This window comes from Myotis yumanensis, unplaced genomic scaffold (genome assembly GCF_028538775.1).
Source record: "Myotis yumanensis isolate MYYU_CA2020_CCGP unplaced genomic scaffold, mMyoYum1.0.hap1 SCAF_4, whole genome shotgun sequence".
Taxonomy (NCBI): Eukaryota; Metazoa; Chordata; class Mammalia; order Chiroptera; family Vespertilionidae; genus Myotis; species Myotis yumanensis.
In genome coordinates, this window is record NW_027223755.1 from 53,082,823 (window position 1) to 53,106,541 (window position 23,719).

The following is a 23,719-nucleotide window of genomic DNA, read 5'->3' on the forward strand; positions in this document are numbered from 1 at the left end:
TTTTTAAGTATAAAAATATCTATGATGTTAACACCTTCAGCAAATTTGACATATGAAGTTTTGAAGCTTGTTGTCAATACAACAAAATAGCTTAAATATCAAGTGGCATCTATATCAACACATGTGTAACTCCATCTATTGAAAAAAAAACCCACATTATTAACTGGTACACCTAGTAAACTACTAGCTAGCATGCATTTAATGCATTCTTTCAGCAAATGTTCATTGAATATTTACTGGGAGCCAGGCACTGTGCTACACTTCACGGATAAGAAGATAAATATAACAAACAATTTTTTTCACTTTTGAAGGTGACTGGTATGAAAATACAATTCTAACACAACAGCATTAGCCTAGCATGGTAGAGGATATGAGGATATATGCTTTATGTAGCTGACATCTTTCTAATTTCCAAATCTGTTTCTTCCTTCACTGTCATTGCCTTTATTTTAAAAGACTTAAATGCTTCTTATGTAAAAGTATTGTAATACCTGCTTTATTGACCTTGATTTCACTTTTTCCTCTTAATTTATATTCAAAGTACCCCAGTATGCTCTTTCCAAAGAGATCTTTGACATAAGAGTAGATGCTCAGTTTTAAGCCTTAACCTCAGTGCTTAATTTAATGCCTGAAACATAAAAAGTGCTTAATAAATGTTTGGATGAATTAATTGAATCTACAGGAAATGAAAGTTGGACAGCTTAAAGTATATTTTTTGATAAACAGAAATATCTAGATTTTGATTCAAAATAATTGGGTTTGATGAGGGTTGGGGAAAAGAGCCTAGAGAAGTGGTATGAATACAGGTGAGTGGGGTAATATTAGTCTCCTTTTTAATATATTTGAAATCTTTTATAAAGTACTTTTTTTTTTTTTTTTTTAAGAAAGGATACAATAGTACCCATCTCTGGCAATTTTCAGATACACTGAGTAACTGATTGTGGGCATGGAGGATCTTGTAGAACAGATTTGAATATTAAATGAATTGTCAAATTTAATAGCTCCTAAGAACCTTCCTAACCTGAGAATGTGGTATTCAAACAGAAATTGAGGAAGGTAGAGATAGAAGGACAAAGTTACAAGTATATCGTTAATATAATTGATAATAAAGTTAGATAAAATTATAGTAAATAGATGCCTAGAACTCTGTTTCTTTCAGATCTATAGTCCTGAGTAATATTATATTCTCTTTGGAAAACTACTGTAGAACTCTGTTGTCCAATCCAGTAACCACTGTCTTATGTAACTATTTAATTAAGATTAGATAATTAAAAATTTAAGTCCTTCATTGCACAAGTTACAGTTCAGTAAAACATATCCATCATCACAGAACATTCTGTTGGACAGGACTACTGTCAGAAAGAAAATAAATGCTAAATTTTTGGAACTCTAAAAATTAGCCCTAAAATAACCTTCATTTTACTAAATAATGAAAAATAAAATTCTCTTGATTAAGAGGGGGATTATGGAGAGTATTATATGTTGAGAGTATAGCTGGTCATCTGAATCAAAGGGGTTTAATGAAATTCATTATTTTTTATTCTTTATCAGTGATATAAAGAGTACAGAGGGAGAGTACCAGATGGTTATTAAACATTACTATCATTGAAAAAGAAATTAGACCTGTATTATTAAAAATGTAATATTATGAAATACTTGACATGATTTAATTTTTTAAAGGAAGAAAATAGTAATAAATTTTACTGACCTTGCTTTATATTTTGTTGAAGCAAATTTTATTACAATTCCAGTAATACTCTAAAAAATACTATGTCCACAGATTACTCAAAAAATTGTTTGTATTTTTGTTGGGTTCATGTTTTTCAGGTCTTGCCTTTTCAATGAAAATTTTTGTCATCAGATTTCAGAAAATATTACTGGCTCTAAGGTACTCTACCTGACACTGCTCAAATTTTTCTTCAATTTAGTTGAAAGTGAAGTACGACAACTGAGTCAAAAGTAAGTTTTAATCACAAAAAAAACACACCACTTTTTTTATATTTACATTGTTTTACATACCATTTTTCTAATCATTTATATACATATTTTTATTTATTTTTATATTTTTTATTGATTTCAGAGAGGAAAGGAGAGGGATAGAGAGACAGAAACATCAGTGATGAAAGAGAATCATTGATCAGTTGCCTCCTGCATGCCCCCTACTGGGGATTGAGCCCTCAACCTGGGCATGTGCCCTTGGCCAGAATCAAATCCAGGGCCCTTCGGTCCCCAGGCTGACACTCTACCCATTGAGCCAAACCGGCTAGGGCTAGATACATATTTTTTAAAAATCACATAGTTTTCCAGTTTGAAGTAGATTTATTTTTAAAACATATTTCTAGACACAGTCCTTAAGTGGCAATAGAGGTCTTTTTTGTAGCCTTAGTTCAGATTTTAAGTTTTCACCAGCTTATACATTTGGGTATGTGAAAGTGTTTTTATTTTTCATAATTTATATACTTTTGAATTTTTAGTAACTGAATGCTTAAGTAAAAAGCTGTACGTTAGGTTTTAACACTGAATCTGTAATAATCATAAGTTTTGTGTATGCTCTTAAAGTTAGATTACTATTTGTACTTGTTGGTGGTTATGTTGAACTCAGGACATTTTTTTATATGTTATCCTTTATTAAAACTACTAGAGGCCCGGTGCATGAAATTTGTGCACTGGTGGGGGGGGAGGGGGGGAGGGGGGAGGGGGAATCCCCTCAGCCCAGCCTGCGCCCTCTCACAGTCTGGGACCCCACGAGGGATGTCTGCCTGCTGGCTTAGGCCCATTCCCCGCCAGCAGTCGGACATCCCTCTCACAGTCTAGGAGCCCTCATTCCTTATCACCCGCACGCCTGCTCACTGCTCCTTACTGCTAGGCTCGCTGCTCCTCTGCGCTGCCGCGGAAGCAGAAGAGGCTCCCGCCACCGCTGTTGCACTCGCTAGCCATGAGCCTGGCTTCTGGCTGAGTGGCACTCCCCTTATGGGAGCGCACTGAGTACCAGGAGGCAGCTCCTGACTTGAACGTCTGCCCCCTGGTGGTCAGTTCACATTATAGTGAACGGTCATTCTGGTTCTTCTGCCGTAATGGCCGCTTAGGCTTTTATTATAAAGATAAATTTTATGTATTATGACCTTTCTCTATTCAGAAATTGCTAGAACTTTTAAAATATATTTTTATTGTTGATAGTATTATAGATATCTCCCTTTTCCTCCCTTCCTCCTAGCCCAGCTGTGGGCAAACTACGGCCCATTTGAAATGAATAAAACTAAAAAAAAAAAAAGACCGTACCCTTTTATGTAATGATGTTTACTTTGAATTTATATTAGTTCACACAAACACTCCATCCATGCTTTTGTTCCGGCCCTCCGGTCCAGTTTAAGAACCCATTGTGGCCCTCCAGTCAAAAAGTTTGCCCACCCCTGTCCTAGCCCCTAGCTAGAATTTTTTTTTTGTCTACTGACATGATACTGTGTTTAATAACTATAGTGATCAAATTGACCATCTATATATATAAAGAGCCAGGGTCCATAAAGTCCACAACGACCAAGGCTCAACTGAACACTGGAAGCCATGGCAACCCAGCACCTACTGCAGCCACTGGTGCCAGCATAGCGATCCAGCACTGACTGCCAAGGGGCCTGCAGATCAGGCCCAGAGAGAGGCCTGCAGAGAGAGAGGCAGGGTCTGATCCCCAGCCTCCGTGGAAGCTGTTGATCAGCTGTTGCCTCTCTTTCTCTCCCAGCTTCGCCAGCAGCCAGGCCTCTGTTTCTCTCCCGGCCTCCCGGGCTGCTAATCAGCCTCACCTCTTTGATCAGGCCCAGAGATAGGCCCAAAGACACTGACTGGTATAGAAACCAGCCAATCAGAACCAAATCTGGGTGAAGTGCCAGGAGCCAATGGCTGACTAGGAGGCGGAGCTTTTGATGCTGACTGACTTAGAAACTGACCAATCAGAACCTAATCTGGGGGAAGTGTGAGGAGCCAATGGCTGCCTAGGAGGCGGAGCTTTTGACGCTGACTGGCATAGAAACCGACCAATCAGAACCTAACCTGGGTGACCTGCGAAGGCAGAACCTAAGGTGGGGGCCGAAGAGGGGTTTTAAGGGCAACAGCTGTTTGGTGTAAGGTGTAAGAAAGCGGTTCAATTTTTTCATGACAGGTTTAGTAGTATAGTGTATATGGCTGGCTATCAGTCCAGATATAGGGATTATGTGTTTTTGTCTGCCAAGAGCATCTCCTCCTGCTGAAGAAGTCTCCCCCCACCCCATTTAAGCAATCCTATCCTATATAATCTATACTACTAAAAGGGTAATATGCTAATTAGTCCGGGTTGACCAGCCATCTTCTGGACATCCGACTTCCTTCCAGACAAAGCCCTGGTGTTGAGGGCTGAGGCAGAGGCAGTTAGAGGCGATCAGGCCAGCAGGGGAGGGCAGTTGGGCGAGATCAGTGTGGCAGGGGAGGGCAGTTGGAGGCAACCAGGCCAGCAAGGGAGGGCAGTTGGGGGCGAGATCAGGCCAGCAGGGGAGGGCAGTTGGGGGTGAGATCAGGCCAGCAGGGGAGGACAGTTAGGGGTGATGAGGCAGGCAGAGGCAGTTAGAGGTGATCAGCCCAGCAGGGGAGGGTAGTTAGGGACGACATTAGGTCAGCAGGGGAGGCTGTTGGGGGCAACCAGGGTGGCAGGGGATGGCAGTTGGGGGCGAGATCAGGCCAGCAGGGGAGGGCAGTTAGGAGCGATCAGGCAGGCAGGCAGGTGAGCGGTTAGAAGCCAGCAGTCCCAGATTGCAAGAGGGATGTCCCCGATTAGAGAGGGTGCAGGCTGGGCTAAGGGGACACTCCTCCCCCATGTATGAATTTTGTGCACCAGGCCACTAGTAAATACATAATTCTTGTTCATATTTTCATTAGGTTGTGTGACTGACATAATTCTTGTTCATATTCTCATTAGGTTGTGTGACTGCTCAGATTCTCAGAGTCTGAAAATAACGGGAAAGGCAATTCTCCTTGAAATCTTCTGGTCAGGAATTGAGACCTCTGGGCTTTTGACCAGACCAGTATATATGCTTTTGGAGTGGACTATATATTCTCACAAGGAAAAATGCAAGTCTAATGATGTAAGTAGGATTAACTTATAAATGAATAATTGTTTATGAAAAAAGTACATCTTTGAATGGTACATGTTTTTCTTCTCTTTATTCTTTGAATTACTTGAATATATTAAGAGTCTCATGCTCTACCGACTGAGCTAGCCGGGCGAATTACTAGAATATATTAAAATGAACTAAATATATCATTGTTTTCTATTTAGTTTGTCTAATTTTAAGGTAAAAGATTTTTGGAGACATGTTTCTTTGTCATCTCACATTTGGATGCAGGAGCTAGTTATTTGATTTTTAATAAGAAATCTATAGTTACTTGGCATTCTAGATTTTTTACTTTTATACATTTCTATTCCCAAGAAACCTGTAATTTTTATAATTTTTTTGTGTGTGTTAATAAAAATTTCTACTTGTTTTTAAAACTACCTTTCTGGATGTTGAGTTATTTCCTGAACTATTTCTTTGTAGGTAGATTTTGCCTGTCATTAGAAATTTAACATAGAGTGATTTTAGTGAAGGATAGTTGGAAAGGTTAAATACAATAAAATATGTAAAGTGCCTGGCAACATATTGTGTCACAATTTGGGCGCATTATAAAAGTTGCTTTCTCCTATTCAAAATGATCTCTGCCTTTGGGACTTAACCTACTTTTTTGTGTGTTATATCATTAATTTCTGCTCATATATATTTTTTTATTCTTTTACTGTCTCTTGTACTTGAATGTTTGGATTTTTTTTTTCATTTTATTCTTTTTTTGTTGTAATTGATAATCCTCACCTGAGGATATTTTCCCATTGATTTTGTTTGTTTGTTTGTTTGTTTGTTTGTTTTAGAGATAGTGGGGAAGGGAGGGGGAGATACAGAGAGAGAAACATCAATGTGAGAGAGACACACCAATTGGTTGCCTCCTACACATGCCCCCACCAGGACCCGGGATCAGGCTTGCAAACTAGTTACGTGCCCTTGAATGGAATTGAACTCAGGACACTTTGGTCCACAGGCTGATGCTCTATCAACTGAGCCAAACCAGCTAGGGCTCATTTTACATACCCAATATAAATTGCCCTTGGAATACATCTTGAGATCCATTCCATAGGTTTTGATACTTTAGGCTGTTTTTATTTTTTTATTTTTTTCAAATTAGTTTTTACTTTCAATAATGAATTCCCCTTTGATCCAAGAATTATTTTAAGAAAGTGTTTTACAACATCTAAATTAATGGGTTTTTCTTACTGTTAATGGATTTTGTTGGTTTGTGTATGCTTTTGTTGTTCATTTCTAATAGTGAATTTTGGTTAAAGAATGAGCCGTACATGATTTCTGATTTCTGAAATTAGCTGAACTTTTTGTTTTTTACTCCTTAAAATATTAGGGGCGAAAATGTGTTTTCTCTGTTGTTTTACAGTGTTTTCTATCAAGTTTGATAATTGTTTTAATTAACTCTTCTGAATCTACTTTGTGGATTAGTTTATTTGTTTATTTATTTTTGTAACAGTTTCTGCTTTATATATAGTTATGCTTTGTTATTATTCATGACTGATAAATTATCATACTTGCCAGTTAGGTAATATTTTTGCAGGATCAGTAAGCATAGTAGTAAGGTGGAGAGCTCTTGTGTCAAATGCCATAAAGTCTATTCTATGTTAAGAGTAAGAAAATCATTTCTATCCTAATAATTTTTCTGATCCATTTTCTCTCCTCTACTATTAAAATTCCAATATTACACCTCTTCTTTGTATCCTCTGTGTTTTTTACCCTTTTATTTATATTTTCAAGTTTTGTATATACTTGGAACATTCTGGATAGTTCTTTTCATCCAATTTTTAGTTCACTATTCTTTTTAGCTGTGTCTAATATGTTGGTAAACATGACAGTTATACTTTGAATATTTTTTCCAGTTTTAGACTTTTTTACTTCCAAATTACTATGACATGTTTTTATGGCTTCTAGTTCCCTACAAAATTTTGAAGGTTTTCTTTTGTCTTTGAACATGGCAATAGTAGTTATTTTATAACTTCATATTTGTAGTCTTTGTGGACCTCCTTTATTTGTTTCTGTTATTTGCTTCTCTTACATATTTTATATTCCCTTGCAAGCTAATTATTGTTTACTATGTGTTGTAAATTGCATTTCAGAAATTGTAACAATAATTTTGTGGCAAAGACAGAATATCTTTCTCCAAAGAAAATTTCTGTTTGTTTCTGCCAGGTGCCTACCAGTTCATGACTACCCTAATCCAATGTCTAATTTAGAGGGTTCCTGTACAGTCCAAGTGAAGTACAGGGTTACAAATGCATGTCTTTGCTTCTGATTCACTTACTCAGAGGGTGAAACTCTTCAGGGTCTAAGAGTATTAGGTGTAAGGTCTTGGGCTAGGACTTTTATACTCCATTTTCCCAAGGCTCCAAAAACCACACTGCTGGATCTCAGCTCTCTTTCTGAAGTTAGAAAATATTCTTAGGGCTACTTTTGAGTGCTTCACTTGGTTTTTACCTTCCCTCTGATCTTGGCTTAGCAATTTCTCATAACTTTGCAGAAGATGTTTTACCTATTTTATTCAGTATTTTTAGTTTTCTTTTATAATAGTGTTTATCTGAATTATCGAGGCCTCCCTTATCAGAAACAGAAGCCCTTACTGGTTTTAAAAATTCTATTTAGAGGGCTTTCTGAGGCATGCTTAAAAGAAGAAAATTCTTTTGAGGGTCCTATTTTTAAATTGACATTAGAAAAGGAAAATTATTTCTCTATGTAGCTAGACTTTGTGATCAAGTAATCCTAGTCTATACTAGTAACACTAATCAGGTGATTAGCCATTTTCTTGTACATGTATCTGATTTTAAAAGAAATATGATTATGTAAATGTGTATAAATTTAAAATAGTCAACAGAAATAGAACTATCTACACTTCATTGCCAGTTGAGGATAGTACTTCTATACTAAAACTAAAAACATTCTTATTAATTTCCATTTGCCTTTGTGTGTACTTTGGTAGAAAATATGTCCTCATTTTTAATGTTTATTTTTTATCCATTTGATTATATAAATGAAATGGCTCACTTATGAATAAAATCAATAATAAAACTAATGTTTTCATAATTTTACTAAATCACCAAAGGACTATCTTGGGTAAGAATGTACCTGGGTTCCAGGTTCGTTCCCAGGTCCTGGTTGGGCACATGCAGGGTCAGTGTATCTCTCTCACATTGATATTTCTCTCTCTCTCTCTCTCCCTACTTCCTTCCTCCTTTCCACTCTCTAAAAAAATAGCAATGGAAAGAATATCCTCAGGTGAGGATTAACAAAAAAAGAATTTACTCAGGAGATACTGATGTCAATAGTAACAGATTTATAGATTTTTAACTTGAAGATTTTTGTTCATATTTATAAATAAAGTCAACATATTTGTGAAGTAATGTGCAATAAATTATAGTATCGGTTATAATGTGCGAACTGGTTTTAAACTTTGCAAATTAATATTTTATTTTTCATTTTAATTGCTTAAGTTCATATAAACTGTGTTTGTATTATGTTACTTTATCTGTTAGAATTCATTCTTGTAATTAATTAAATCTTTTTGGCAGTTTCCAATTTCAAGAATTCCATGCATGTTCACAGACATCATTTTCTGTGCTGTAAAGCATTTGTTTCTTGATTTGCTAAGTTGAAGCATTCAATTTAAGTCATTAGCTAAACAGACTTCCTCAGTTTATGCTAATATTATTTTGTCATAATGTCAGTCAGCAAGTATTGCTGAGTGACACCATGGCAGTGAATTTCATTGCTGTTAATATAAGAAAGCTTTGGGCTTTCCTTGGCAAAGAGCAGAGGTGGATTGTGTCAAGGTTATTGAGGTACAAATTTTACGAAGCTTGGTGGTTAGACCTACTTTTCTTTGTGATGTCCTTAAGTGCTGTTTCATGATATCCCTACAATTATAGGTAGAAATGGAACCCAGTTTACATTTAAAGATAAGGAACTTAAGGATAAAGAGTTTAAGTAACTTATTCAAGATATCACAGCCTGTTAGGGCAAAGCCTTAATAGAGCCCAAGTCTCTACTGTAGCATATTTTCTCTGGTTTCATTCAAATGCAAGTGTTTAAAACAGGAAAAGGCACAGTGTGTGCATTATGTTTACATCTTCCTGACAGAGGTCCTAGAGGAGCAGTTTGTCATCTGTTGCAGTGGGATATTGTAGACACCCTACCTGGGAGTCAGATGTCCAAGATTCTAGTTTGTTCTACATTTTATGCTAGTCAATTTTTGGATGATCGCCAAGTTTCTAAACTGGAGATTACTTGTACTGGCTGATCATAGAAAACTGTATTGACAGAATATCTGGTAATAAACTTTAACATACTAGGAGTTCTAAGGTAAATAAGTCATATGTGCAAATCATGTTATCTTTCATTTTTTAAATTCTTAGGGTATTCATGTTCTTTTCTTTAAGTTTTAGCAGTCATTTTAGTATTTCATGATACTTTTCTATTTTGGTGGTTTATTTGCTGTTTTTTTCACTAATCCATTTCTAGAGCATATATATCCACTATGCTAGAAATAGTAGCATTATTTATACCCTGTTAAAGTTACAGTGAATACAATCCATAGCACAGTGTCTTGGCCTTCTGTTTATATTAAATGCCACAGTTAAGAGTATATTATAAAAGGATCTAAAACCTGGATTTGAAAGTGTCTTTTTATGTAAAATTTTCTATTATGGATATGTGCTATATATTATGTATGTTTAGCTAATGGCACCCAGATAAGAATACTTTGGCAGGATCTTTGTTAATCATGGTAAGGGGACCTACAGTGATTTCTTGAAAGTACTGTAAGGCCTACCTATTTCTGTTTAATAATGGTAATATCAGGGAAAATTGAATATTAAGCAATATTAATATTTTCTTGTGTCAGGTACATGTGTACATCTATTTGTGTAAGGAAAGAGGAAAAGTCCCAACTGGTTGATTTTGTTATTTTTAACTGCTGGAAGTGCTAGATTGTGGTTTTCTTTGAGGCTTATTAGCTCTGTGGGCTAACCTTCCTTTTACCTATTTATCGTCCTACGACCAGGGATCTGAAGTGATTCTGATTTACTATTTGCTTAAGCTGGGGAGTACTTTGAGATATCAAAATCTACCAGTCTGTTTCTTTCTGAGTACTGTCTTGGCTGATACTCAGATTCACATTCTATTAGAAGGAACAGTTCTGTGGCATGGATCTTGACATGATCAGTTTGCTTGTTTAAATATAGATTTTCACTGTCCTGTTTTATGTTCTCTTGACAACTTGAACCATGAGAAGTAAAACTTACTCAGAGTGATCCATGTACACGTTGGCTTTACAAGGAATGAAATTGCCTTCCTGCAAAGTTCTGGCTAAGACCTAGTGGTTAAGGAGTCAGTTCTGGTCAGTTGCAATGCTTGGACCCTCCCAGGGTACAGAGGAGGCATTGGTAATTTTCCAGCTTACTAAGGCCAGTTCTGCTGCTTGCTTCCCAAGTCACACAACTATAACTGCAATGGCTTAAATCCAGTCCTCTAATCAAAGCCGGAGAGGAAGTGGTGCCGACACCCTCTCATGAATTCTGACCTGTCAGGATCAGGCTGCAGTCAAGATTCTGTATTGTGGTCCCTGATCATTTCAGAGGAAGAGCAGTGCTTCCCTAATCATGAAACTTAAAATCCTCGTGGCCCCATTCTTCAGAGTCTGTCGCCCAGATTCTAATGTCTAGCCTGAGAGAATACAGTGTGCTTGCTCCACAGAGTGATAGGGCAACAGGGGACCTGCACACCTACTAAGGATCCTGACTGTGGTTTTTTCCTCAGTAAACATTGTTTGGCATGCCTGATGTATGTGCTGTTTGAGCACTGTCCTTGTTTGCACAAAAAAACAGAAATAGAACTTCAGTTTTAAAATTATTTAACTAGTAGCTTCTTGTGATAACGAATGATGCCTTAGTGAAATATTATAGGTATTTCACTGTAAGAACCTTGTCTGCTAAGGGCAAAGGAAATAAACCCAGTAGTCACTGAGGGTTCAAAGTGCTAGAGATTTCTCTGTCACTAATCCCCTGTTAGGCATAGTATGACGTAGTATGATGGCAGAATTTAGCAGTTATAATCTATTTGGATACCCTAATAGTTATTAAAACCTTTTCACATGCCTTATACCCTACTGTTAATCTAGTGATTTTTTTTATGCCTAGACAAAATACCAAAAATATAGGCATTTCAGTGACATAGTTTTAAAACATTGTGAAAAAGTTTATATTTCAGTCAAATATTTAAAAATATTATTTCTATACTTCATTTTTATAGCTTATGTATTAGAAAGACTTTAAAATATATATTTTTATTGATTTCAGGGAGAGAGAGAGAGAGAAAAAGAGAGAAGAGAGAGAGAGAGGAGAGAAGAGAAAGAGAGAGAGAGAGAAACATCAATGATGAGAGAGAATCATTGATCGGCTGCCTCCTGCATGCCCCACTGGGGTTTGAGCCCACAACCTGGGCATTTGCCCTGACCAGAATCAAACCATTACCTCCTGGTTCATGGGTTGATGCTCAACCACTGAGCCACACCAGCTGGTCGTATTAGAAAGATTTTTAAACAGTAGGGTAAATCACACTTAATATAAATAAGTAAGGTTTGCATGTCTTGCTATAGGAATTTAATAATTTTTATTATAGAAGTGACAATATAAACAACACTCATACTTTTAAAACTATGATCTCTATACATCTCTAAGGTAATATTGGATATAATTTAATAATTAATAAATACTGATAGAATTCATATATTTTATTTTAATAATACATTTCTCATCTTAATGTTAGGTCTTCAAACATGAACTAGCCTACTTATTGACTGGAATTCTTGGAGCAGCAATAGATTATTGGATCTTCCTTGGTCTTAAAATGGGTAGAAATGTGATGCGCCACATGTCTGATGACTTAGGAAGTTATGTTTCCCTTTTGTGTGATGGTAAGTTTGTCTGTGTTTTGTTTTTCTTAGACCCATTCTGGAAATTAGTTTTGAGTTTCCTTTAGGCAGTCTGTAATCTTCAACATATCTTCATATGAAGCTTTCCTTAAAATATTTATACACACATACACACACACACACACACACGTAGACAATATAAAGAGGAAGGTAACAATTACCCATAATGAATGGTCCCGCACAAAAAACCACTGTAGAGCTTTTAATATACAGTGGGGCCTTGACTTACAAGTTTAATTCATTCCGTGACGGAGCTCGTAACTCAAATTACTCGTATGTCAAATCTTAAAGTGAACGAGTGAGACACGTGATGCTGGGCTGATGTTGTGGCGTTCACTGTGACGTTTGCTGCGCCAACTAGCGGTGGGGTATCTGAAGCTGGCTCGTAACCTGAATTTTAGCTCGCAACTCAAAGCAAAAAATCGGCCGAGAGATGGCTCATATCTCGAAAAACTGGTTAGTCGGGACACTCGTAAGTCAAGGCCCTACTGTATGTCTTTCTAGTATTTCTAAGCATTTTTACATAGTTGAGTTCATACTGTATATGTAATTTTATTATTCTCCTCCAAATGTTCCATGAGCCTTCCCCAACACACATCATTTATCAGTTTATTCTCTTCATTAGAGAGAAATATTGCTTGTTTATGTATGGTGCTTTTGAATCTCACATGGTAGGAACTCTTCAGTACCTTTTAATACTTCTGGTTCTTTAAGTTGAGGAGAAAGCATGTGCGTCTCTAACCTTACCTATGCCATGTGAACAGTTCCTAGGTCTCTTCTTGAATGAATACTTAACAGTATTTTTTTTTAAATATATTTTATTGACTTTTTTACAGAGAGGAAGGGAGAGAGATAGAGAGTTAGAAACATTGATGAGAGAGAAACATCGATCAGCTGCCTCCTGCACATCTCCCACTGGGGATGTGCCGCAACCCAGGTACATGCCCTTGACCGGAATCGAACCTGGGACCCTTCAGTCCGCAGGCCAACGCTCTATCCACTGAGCCAAACCGGTTTCGGCAACTTAACAGTATTAAAAAATGAAATAAATTGAATCAGAATAGTTACGTTTTAAAGTAACTTGTATTAACTTTGGTTATATCACTAGTTAAAACATTTTTCTATATACCTATTGCTGTATAATTTTTCTTATCCTATATAATCCTATATAATAAAACCCTAATATGCAAATCGACCAAATGGCGGAATGACCATCCAGACAACCTTCCCGACGAAGCCAGGGCTGAAGGGCCGAGCCCCTTGCATGAATTTCGTGCATCGGGCCTCTATTTATAACATAAAGAGCTGCTACTATTTTTTGCCCCATTGAGTATGATAATCTAACAGATGAGCATGGATGAAGCAAATAGAAGGAATAGATTTATATATATATTTCTTAATCTTTCTTCCCATTATCTACTTTAAGGTTTTCTCTCACACAAGTTGGGGGAAGAATATTATTTTAGCAGTGTGGTGACAAAACTCATTTTTAGTGCTCACCTTATAAAAGATTTCTCCCTAACTTTTTTGGGTTTCCAGAATAAGGGAGGCTTCCATATAAGGCCTTATGTATATTCCTAAACTACAAAGCCAGTTTAGGGAGCTATGAATCCTTTTATTCCTGTCTATCTGTATTTTTATCTTTATTTTTGTAATCCTAAATTCCTAAAATGAACATATTTTAAACCAAGTGAGCTTTTTCTCGCCCTCAAATATAAAAGATGATTTGTATATACTTAAAAATATTTTAGACTGCCAAGTAAAATATTCTGTTTTGTTATATGTGTTTTAATGTGTCTTTGTGTTATATAAAAGAAAAAGTTCTTGGATATGTTGTCAATCACTTTAATACTTTGTAAAGAGAATCTAGAATAAGAATCCAGGTTATAACTGGGCTCAGGATTTATTCGATAATGCCTTCTGCAAGTGAGGTCTCTTCTTACACTACTGAGGTTAGAAGATTTTTATCTAAAGCATTTTATCTCCTTTTTTTTTCTTTCTGTTTCATTGAGCTGAGGGGTGATTACTGTTCCTTTTGTGGAGTAGCTGTCCTTTGTTGCATGACTTTTTAACATTTTGTAGCTCAAATTCAATCTTACTTCAGAACCCTTTCTTATCATTTCTTTCCCACCATTCCTACTAGGTAGTTTTTTCCCTTTCTTTCCCTTCTTCCCATTTTAAATACAGCAGGATTCAGGCAGTATTTGCTTGCACGACACCTAAACATTCAGTTAAAGGGATTCCCTGTTTTAATTCCATAGTGGAAACCTATTTGATTTTGGCAGCTCAGGACAGGATTAGCAGTGGCTTTAGAGACCAACAATATAGTTATATGTGTTGTTTCCAGTATCTAGCGAAATATTTTTAGCCAAAAGCATGAAATAATGAACCTTTATATTAACAGGGTTCTACTATCAATGGGGTACATTAGTTGTAGTGCTTTTTTTTTACTCATATTCTGAATTTCTCTTCACTTTAAAGGAAGATGATGTTATCCACTGTTATTCCCAATTTTCACATGACAAGTTTAAACCCAACAAGTTTGAGCCTGTAACTGACTTAAGCTAAAATTAGACTTTAACATTGCCATTGCTAACATGACAATTAAAGTGTTTATTATAGAGCTGGTAGAATAATAATACACTTGTCCCAAAAAGTGAACAAGATGTTCTAATAATGTTCTTTTTGTCAATATTTTGATATTTTGATGAACAACTTTTTTTTTCTCTGAGAATATTCCCTCTTTTAAAAAAATATTCCTTTGTATTATTCTTCAGCTCAGTTACTATTTTTTACTTTTCCTAAGTCATTAGTAAAGATGTTATAATTTGGCTGCTCTATAACTTCTAGTTGAAGATATTGGTCCATCTTTCTCATTTATGGTATACTGGATGTTTTAGTTTTTCCTAGTCCAAAAGGAAAAAATTTATATTATGAAGTTACTCAGATTCAGATCTATTTAATTAATTTTAGTTTAATAAAATTGTTGTTAGTTGTTAATTGTTTTATGGAAAATTAAGGCAGAAGATATTTTAGTAGATAAGTGTCCATCAATCCCGCATAGAGGATTGTTTATTTCTAAACACTTTGAACAGAGTTTCCTTCTATTCTTTTTATATATTATGATCAAGTGATCAGAATTTTCTTTTTTTATGCCTACTTGAAAATTCTGATGTATTGGCTTAAACTAAGGATTGGCAAACTGTGTTTTGTAAAGTACCAGGTAATAAATAGTTTTGGCTTTACAAACTCTCCAGCAGGGATGGGGAACCTTTTTTCTGCCAAGGGCCATTTGGATATTTTTAACATCATTCTTGGGCCATACAAAATCATCAACTTAAAAATTAGCTGCTATATTTGGTTAAACATTTAATTAACTCACCCCTAATGCCTTGGCAGGGCCAGACCAAATGATTTGTAACCCTTGGGCTGTATGTTCCCCACCCTTGCTCTATAGTCTCTGTCCCAGCTACTCACTTCTGCAGTTACAGTAAGAAGCAGTGATACAGAATACATAAATGAACATGGTTGTGTTCCAGTAAAACTTTATTCGTAATAATAGGCAACAAGACATAGTTTGCATATCTCTAATTTAAGCTTATTTTTTCTCTTCAGTGGGAAGAAAACATTATCAAAATCTATATTTTTCACATCTTTAGATAACTTTAATAAAGCTTTCTTTGCCTTTGTTACATCATCATCATCTTTTGCTGATAAGTATTTCTTCCAAACCTTCTTATCCTTTTTAAAATCTCTATTCTAATCCTTCTTCATCCTTCAAACCTCTTCCGCAAATTAAATTTTATGATTTACTAATTGTCTCAGTCAAAATGTTTCTATTCCTTTCATTTATTTAACATATTTTTATTGGCTCTCTAGCAGTCATTGATCTAAACACTTCAAATGCAGTGGAAGAATGAAACAAAACATGGTCCTTGCTTTTCAAGCTGCTGACCCTTTGCTGGAACTTAGGGCGAGTGTTTGTGAACAAGTGTGCTCAGGCTGTTTAAGAGGAAGCCTGGGTCTACAGCAGCCCTCCATCTCACACAGATGGAGTGCTGTTGATTTCCACATCCAGATGTTTTGGATATTCTTCCTCCAGGCCCTGGTGCTCCAGGCTGGGGAGTCCCATGTGGGGCTGGCATCCCTTATTTCACCGCCACAGCAAACCCAGTTCTTTACTGCCGCACATGGGTGTAGGACCAGCCCCTTTGGATCTCCCCTACTCCTGTCTGTCTTCATGTGATGACTTCTGTATTTCCTTAGCTATAGGTCTTCTGTTCAGCTAGTCTTCAGGTGGTTTTCAGGGATCTATAATTTAGCTGTAATTTTGACATGATGGTGGAAAAAGGCAGGTACAACATTTACCTACTCCACCATCTTGGCTGGAACATCAAAACTATCTGGCCATTCTGTCCAATTTTTAAAATGTATTTTAACCTATTATGTTTATTTTGCTAATTTTATTGACTTTTTTCTAATTCTATATTTTTCTAGTGTTTGTAGTTTAATCTGCCTTATTGTATAATATCACAACTTTTTTTTCTTTATTGATTAAGGTATTACATATGTGTTCTTATCTCCGCATTGCCCGCCCCTCCCCCCCCCCCCCCCCCCCCCCCCCGACTCATGCTCTCACCCCCCTGGTGTCTGTGTCCATTGGTTAGGCTTATATGCATGCATACAAGTCCTTTGGTAGATCTCTCCCCCTTACCCCCACCCTCCCCTACCTTCCCTCTGAGGTTTGAAGGTCTGATCGATGCTTCTCTGTCTCTGGATCTGTTTTTGTTCATCAGTTTATGTTGTTCATTATATTCTACAACTTTTTTGTTTGTTTTTGCTTAATTTTAGCTCTTTGGTGTCCTATTGATTGGTCTTTCTAATTCTTTATCATTCCACTGTATTATCCATTCTCTTATACAGAGAGTATTAGTAGAGAACTCATCATATTAAATAAATTTCATGGGAAATAGTCACTCTAGTTCTTTATCACTTTGAGTCATGTGTACTTTTATGCATTTGAAAAGAAGAGACTTGAGATTCTTGGTGTTTTTGTTTTATCATTTAAAATTTATACTTTTCCTCCCACTTACCATAGAAGGGTGGGCACAAACTTCTATGAAATCCTTATACATTCTCCTATGTTACATTTTTCTGTTTTTCCTCCTTCTCTGCGGTGTCAGGATTCATGGGTTTTGTCAGGGGAAGGGGTATAATTTATTTCTTCCTATAAGCTCAAGATTGATCACTGCAAATTAAATACACTTGTACCCATGTAAAAAATAAGTACTGGTTTTCCAAAGGTGCAACCCTGTTGTGGGAAGAGATCTTGAACATTAATTGGAAAGTATAGTAATAAATCCCATGTCTATCTATTCATACATCATCAGTCTATTCAGATGTACATATATAATTTCAAGACTTTTATTTAAAATAATAAAAAGTAATGATTGTTTCAAATGTGAGAACATTACCATAAAACAATTTCTCATCAAAGGCAAGGAATAGGAATATTATCTATTTTTCATGGTTTAAAATTATGTGGGTGAATTTTACTGGTGTAGAAATCATGAATAAAATCTATGAAGGAGATAGTCTATAGAAAGAAGTTTTATTGGGTGTAGCAATAACTATATTTACTTCTCTTGTTTTCTACAGACTTTTCTTCACAGGAATTAGAGATTTTCATTTGTTCCTTTTCCTCCTCTTGGCTTCAAATGTTTGTTGCAGAGGCAGTTTTTAAAAAGTTGTGTTTACAGAGTTCCATCAGTATTTCTTCTGAGCCACTCTCTCTTCAGAAAATGGTAAGCACCACTTTTAATTTCCAAAAAGTGAGTCCGTAAATTCAGTATTAAAATATTCTTAGTTGTTTCTAATAATTATAGCATATTAATCATAAATCTTTAAATCTATATATGAGTATGTAATAATTGAGTAATTAGTGAATAGAGAGTTTAATTACTTGAGAGTAATTAAGGATTGATAGTAGAAAAACAACAACAAGAATCTTCATGTCCTAATCATTTGCCATAGCACATAAGATTATTATTTTTGGAAAGACTACTGTCATTTATGACAACATGGATAGACCTTAAGAATATTATGATAAGCGAAATAAGTCGGCCAGAAAAAGCTAAGAACCATATGATTTCACTCATATGTGGGATATAAAACTGAAACTCATAGACACAGACAACAGTATGGGATTACCAGAGGGAAAAGGGTGAGGGGGTAGTAAAGAGTAAAAGGGACCACATATATAGTGACAGAAGTTGATTCGACTTTAGGTGGTGGGGACGCTATGAAATATACAGATCATATTATAGAAATGTACACTTGGAACCATATAATCTTATGAACTAATATCACCCTGATAAATTTAATGAAAAAAGGAAGACCTAGACCTGAAAAATATTCTATGTAGTATTTAATGGTATTTAAAATTACAAATGGTTCCCAAGGTTCCTGTTTATTCTGTATATACACACACGTAAGCTATATTTGATCCAAGTGTTTTCCAGCTTTTTCTTGGCTTTTTTCTTTTAGACATTGATTTTAGAAAGAGAGGAAGGAATAGGGAGAAAGAGAGAAACATCAGTGAAATATCAGTAGGCTACCTCCTGCACACCCCCTACTGGGGTTTGAGCCCACAACTCAGGCATGTGCCCTGGCTGGGAATCGAATCAGAGATCTCTTGGTGCACATGGGACAACGTTCAACCAACTGAGCCACACCAGACAAACCACTTGGCAGTGGTTTACCTCATTAATATCTAGTATTTCCAGCAGTTTCTTCAACAAATGAGAAACATTGTTTTTAATTGGTCAGATTGGGCAAATCTGTTTTTGCAACAATCCTTGTCTTTAACAACTTTTGCACTCTTTATTCTGTTTATTCCAGACTTGTTTTCTGTTGAAGGAAGACATTACTAAAATGGAAGTGACAAAATACCAGTTGTACATACACCATAAATATTTAAAATATGCAAATGAATTATAACAGGTTGGGAATAAGACTAATCAAAAGAACTTTTCTAAATGAGCATCACAATTGAATTTGAAAAAATAATTATTTTTAAGAAGGCATTTTTTTTTATGTACATCATATGTGGAACTCGTAGCTTTCTTATTAGCATGCTCAAATTAGATTGGGTGATAACCATAGTGATGAAGACAAGAAAATATAAACAAAATTATATGGCGAAATGAATCAAGTAATTTTTACTGCTTCCCAGGTCTTTGTGGTGGATAAACTAATATATTATTCTTTTTCAACAGTTATATTCATATTTGCCAGCTGTGGGGAAAACTGGTGTGCATGGTATTGGAAAGATGCAGATACTAAAGAAAAAAGAACAGCGGCCTTGTCTAGAATCTCAGAGGGCCTTACTAATGCTGAATGGTGCTAAACGGAAACAAGTTGAAGGGTTACCAGAGTTACGGTGTGTAATGCTTATATGCCAAATATACTTTGTTTTAGAGACAGCTCTTTTCTGAAACATTCATTGAATTTTATGATTATCTGTGATATCTTCTGAATTATATTGATTAGCAGAAACTCAGTTTTATACCTATAAATGCACACGATCCAGAGTTTCCCTTTCTTTAATTCAGGGCACATGCTTTCTTTCTATAAGATTAAGTGCTTTCCAAAAGAAATAAAACTATTCATCACATTATTGCTTCACACAATTTTTGTCCTATGATTTAATTTACTACTCGCATATAGTAAAGGTGGATTTCAGAATATATGGTCATGTGAGATACTTTGAATTGCTATAATAGCTACCTCCCAAATGAGAAACTTTTCTCTAGAAGTTTGTTATATAAAACTCAGAAAACCAGAAATATTTTTAGGAAGAAGAGAATAGGATCAGATATTAAACCAAGAATGGGGAGCAGAGGCCTGCATTTTAATTTTTGCATTTTGCTTTATTCTCTCTGCCAAATACCATTTATTTGGTCTCTTCTCTACATGACATTTCATATTCATAAACTTTTCAGTGGGCAGTTGGGGTACAAAGTTAATAATATGAAAATTAATATATAAAATTTGTTTCTGTACAGTTGAAATAAATGTAAAAATAGAAGGCAGTAAAGATTTGAATGAATAAAAGGGTTTAAATTAAAAGAGGGCCAGATTTTTTTAAATACCCACCATCTAATGTATACTGCCATGCCTTGGTGAAAAAAAAAAGGCTTTTACATTTCTTACTTTCTTTTCAGAGAACTGAACCTTGCTAAATGTTCCTCATCATTAAAAAGGTGGAAAAAGAAGTCAGAAGGAGAATTGTCTTGTTCTAAGGAGAATTGCCCCTCTTTAGTAAAAAAAATGAATTTCCACAAGACTAATTTAAAAGGTATTTCAAATGTCTCAAATAATATATGCTAGGAACTTTTCATGGTTGTAATCAGTATTTGCAAGTTTTGTACAATGGCCCTGACGAGTACCTGAACTTAACTGTTAGAGTAGGTCCAGGAAACATTTTTCTGAAGAGTATTGTTTTTTTGAACTGTCATTTATTTGAAAAAAGTAATTTTTAATACCCAGTATAATAGAGTATTCCTTCCCTTCTTTTCTCCCCCTCTCAAATACAAAACACAGTGTATATAGCTCACATTGGTTTTCCCAGACTTGCCCTCCTTACTTTTTCTTTCTCAACCTGTGCTGCTTAGGATCAGTGTCTTTTGATTTGAAAGTATAATTCAGTCTTCATCTCTCTCAGTCCTAGACATTTTGTGAACAAAGAATGAGGACTAGGCTATGTTACATAGCTGTGTTAAACATATGGACTCTTTTCTTCCAGGCATTGAGCCCAGACTATGAAATGTGTTTGGCTTTTGGTTCTAACTATACTGGAACCTCAGTACTTAAAGGATGGAGTAACAAGAATAGTGTTGTAATAATTCACTACAGCACCTCTTTTACTTAGGCATCTCCTAACTCACAAATATAAGTTACCTTTTACAGGTCTATTCTTGGTCAAAGTAAACTTCTGAGTCTCTTATGTGTAGTATTGTCTTTTTAATTCAAACATCATTATGACACCAGTGGAAACTGTAATAGTGAAGCTCTTATACCCTTTCAACATGATATAAGTTCATAATTGCATATCAGAAATTCAAAATAACTGCTCATTTGGCTCAAAATGTGAAAAAAAATGTATTAAGTGAAAACTCAGGTATTAACATCACAAAACAGTGTCCTTTTTCTTTGTTTATTGTGTCAGAAAATAAAATGAATATGAATGACTAGGCTGAACAGCAGAAGGAACTGGGAGGGAAAAGAAAATTGAAAAGTAGTAGAGAAAAACTTTAAAAGCTTTTCAGTGCATGTAAAAGAATGTTTTGGTAGAAGTTACAGAGATAGTCTATAAAACAGAACACTGAAAATGTGCTTAGTACTTTACAGCAAGAAAAAATTTGATTCAGTATTTCATTTGTTTTTTAAGTACTTTTAAGTTTTTCTTTTATTCCCCTTACTTCAAAAGATCACTTATATCTTACTAATCTTGGTTATAGCATTGATAGATGTAGACTGTTTTAACCAGCAGGCACTAATTGCTTTTCTCCTAGAAAAAACTTTGCCATTCTATTTGTCACTCTTGTTCGGCTTTAAATGGTGCTAGGGATTTTTGTGTGTGTGTGTGTGTGTGTGTGTGTGTGTGTGTGTGTGTGTGTGTTTATATTAAGATTCCTCCATTTCTCCTTCTCTGTGCTGCTGTAGCCAAGCCAGACAGCCTATTGAGAAGCAGCAAACCATCTAATGGATTTGAAGTTCTTGAGTGTGTAGAGGCACTCGTGCTTAGCCAGAAACATTCATTTGAATTAAGCTATAAATGCTGTATTAAAAAGAGCCATACATTTAACGTAGGTTCATGAATAAATTTAAGAGAGGGCAATTGCACTTTAAACTTTTATTGCTACAAAACCCAGTATTTTTGGTGTTCTCTGATCATTTGGGGTTTTATAGCAGGATTGAAGCTTTAAACCTTGAACTATGGGGAGACAATGCCTGTGTTAAATCTTTTGCAGTAGAATTTCATTGCTGCATTGCTGATAGAACAGAAGCTCTGTGGATTGGTGGGGCTCCCTCCCCCTCTTTATTTAATGCGAGATGTTTAAACCAGTGAAAAGGAATACTCAATAAATTATGTTATGGGGCCAAATCTCCTAGTTCATGCCCTTTGATTATTTTCTTTAGTTGCTATCTTGTCTTCTCTGGAATAATCTATTAATATTTTATGGCAGGAGAAACAGCCCTCCATAGAGCTTGCATAAATAACCAAGTGGAGAAATTGATTATTCTTCTCTCTTTGCCAGGAATAGACATTAATGTTAAAGGTAAGTTCTAAATCTTTGTGATCTAATCCAATATCTTAATATTTGTGATATTAAATAATTAAATGTCAATGTTAAGAAAAATAATTTAAGTATATTTTCCTAACATATCTTTAAAATATTACCGATAGCAAAACCAAGAAATTTATTATAAATTGATTTATAGCTAGTAGTGCAGAAACATTTTTTGATGTTCATATTTTGATCAGATCCCAACATCAATGTTCTAAAATTGTTTTAATATATTTAAATTTATTTTCCTTACAGTTATAAATATGATTGCACCCTAGGCATTTTTATCAGAGCATTCTATTTGTATATGAAGCACCTAGAAAGTCTCACTGACAAGAGAAGTAGAGTATCATTACTTCACTACCTAAAGTCCTACTTTTGCTGTTTTAAAACTTGTCTTGATTTTTAATGTAGACAATGCTGGCTGGACGCCTTTGCATGAAGCCTGTAACTATGGCAACACAGTGTGTGTCCAGGAAATTTTGCAACGTTGTCCAGAGGTAGATCTGCTCACTCAAGTGGACGGGGTGACTCCTTTGCATGATGCACTGTCAAACGGACATGTAGAAATTGGCAAGCTGCTGCTCCAGCATGGGGGTGAGTGCATTTATGCTAAACGGGTTTTGATAAATTATCCAGTTTTTTATTCATCTCTCAGAGGTAGATAACATTTTATATATTTAAGATCTGTAAGGAAAGATGCTTTATTTTATATTAATGAAAAAATAAAGAAAAAAGGTCTCCTAGAATCTGAGCACCTTTTATTAAGAAGGAATTAAAAGCCTTTTCATAATATTTATTTATTTATTGTAGAATTAAGCCTGTTTAAGTTTGTGTATGAAAATGTATTTTTAATTGAGTGTGTTTGTTTTAAATTAATCCTCATACTTAAAGTGTGTAATGTCTTTGTGAAATAGCCATTTCTGAAATCTTATTAGTAAATGGATATAAATGTTCAATTGTGATTACTTGGATTTTTCATTCTTGTTTCATTTCCTATATATAACTGCTAACTCAGTTTTTTTTAATGAGTCATTTCTTTACAGACTCTTAAAAAAAAAGTATCCTAGAATATCTTCATTCACATTTTGCAGTCAATTAAGTTAAAGTAGGATGATTTTTAAAAGGTAATAAATGTTGTGCAGGGATTTGGTAATGGAGGCAACTTGAGCTTATATTCACCTACTGCTTTTTCTGCTGATATTTTATCTTGCTTTCATTACCCCACCCCTGTTCAATGACATTCTTCTTATATATGAACTTAATAATATAAATTT

At 35.3% G+C, this 23,719-nt stretch overlaps 1 protein-coding gene across 2 annotated transcripts in view; it reads left to right on the top strand.

Annotated features, from left to right (window-relative positions):
• SLF1 (SMC5-SMC6 complex localization factor 1) overlaps positions 1-23,719 on the top strand; it is a 66,246-nt gene that overhangs the window by 39,549 nt on the left and 2,978 nt on the right. For both annotated transcript variants that reach the window (XM_070412339.1, XM_070412338.1), the window contains exons 13-20: positions 1,828-1,959; positions 4,940-5,105; positions 11,925-12,072; positions 17,749-17,894; positions 19,368-19,531; positions 20,316-20,449; positions 22,341-22,433; positions 22,857-23,039. In XM_070412339.1, coding sequence (XP_070268440.1) covers positions 1,828-1,959; positions 4,940-5,105; positions 11,925-12,072; positions 17,749-17,894; positions 19,368-19,531; positions 20,316-20,449; positions 22,341-22,433; positions 22,857-23,039 — 1,166 coding nt within the window. The remainder of the gene's footprint in view (positions 1-1,827; positions 1,960-4,939; positions 5,106-11,924; positions 12,073-17,748; positions 17,895-19,367; positions 19,532-20,315; positions 20,450-22,340; positions 22,434-22,856; positions 23,040-23,719) is intronic.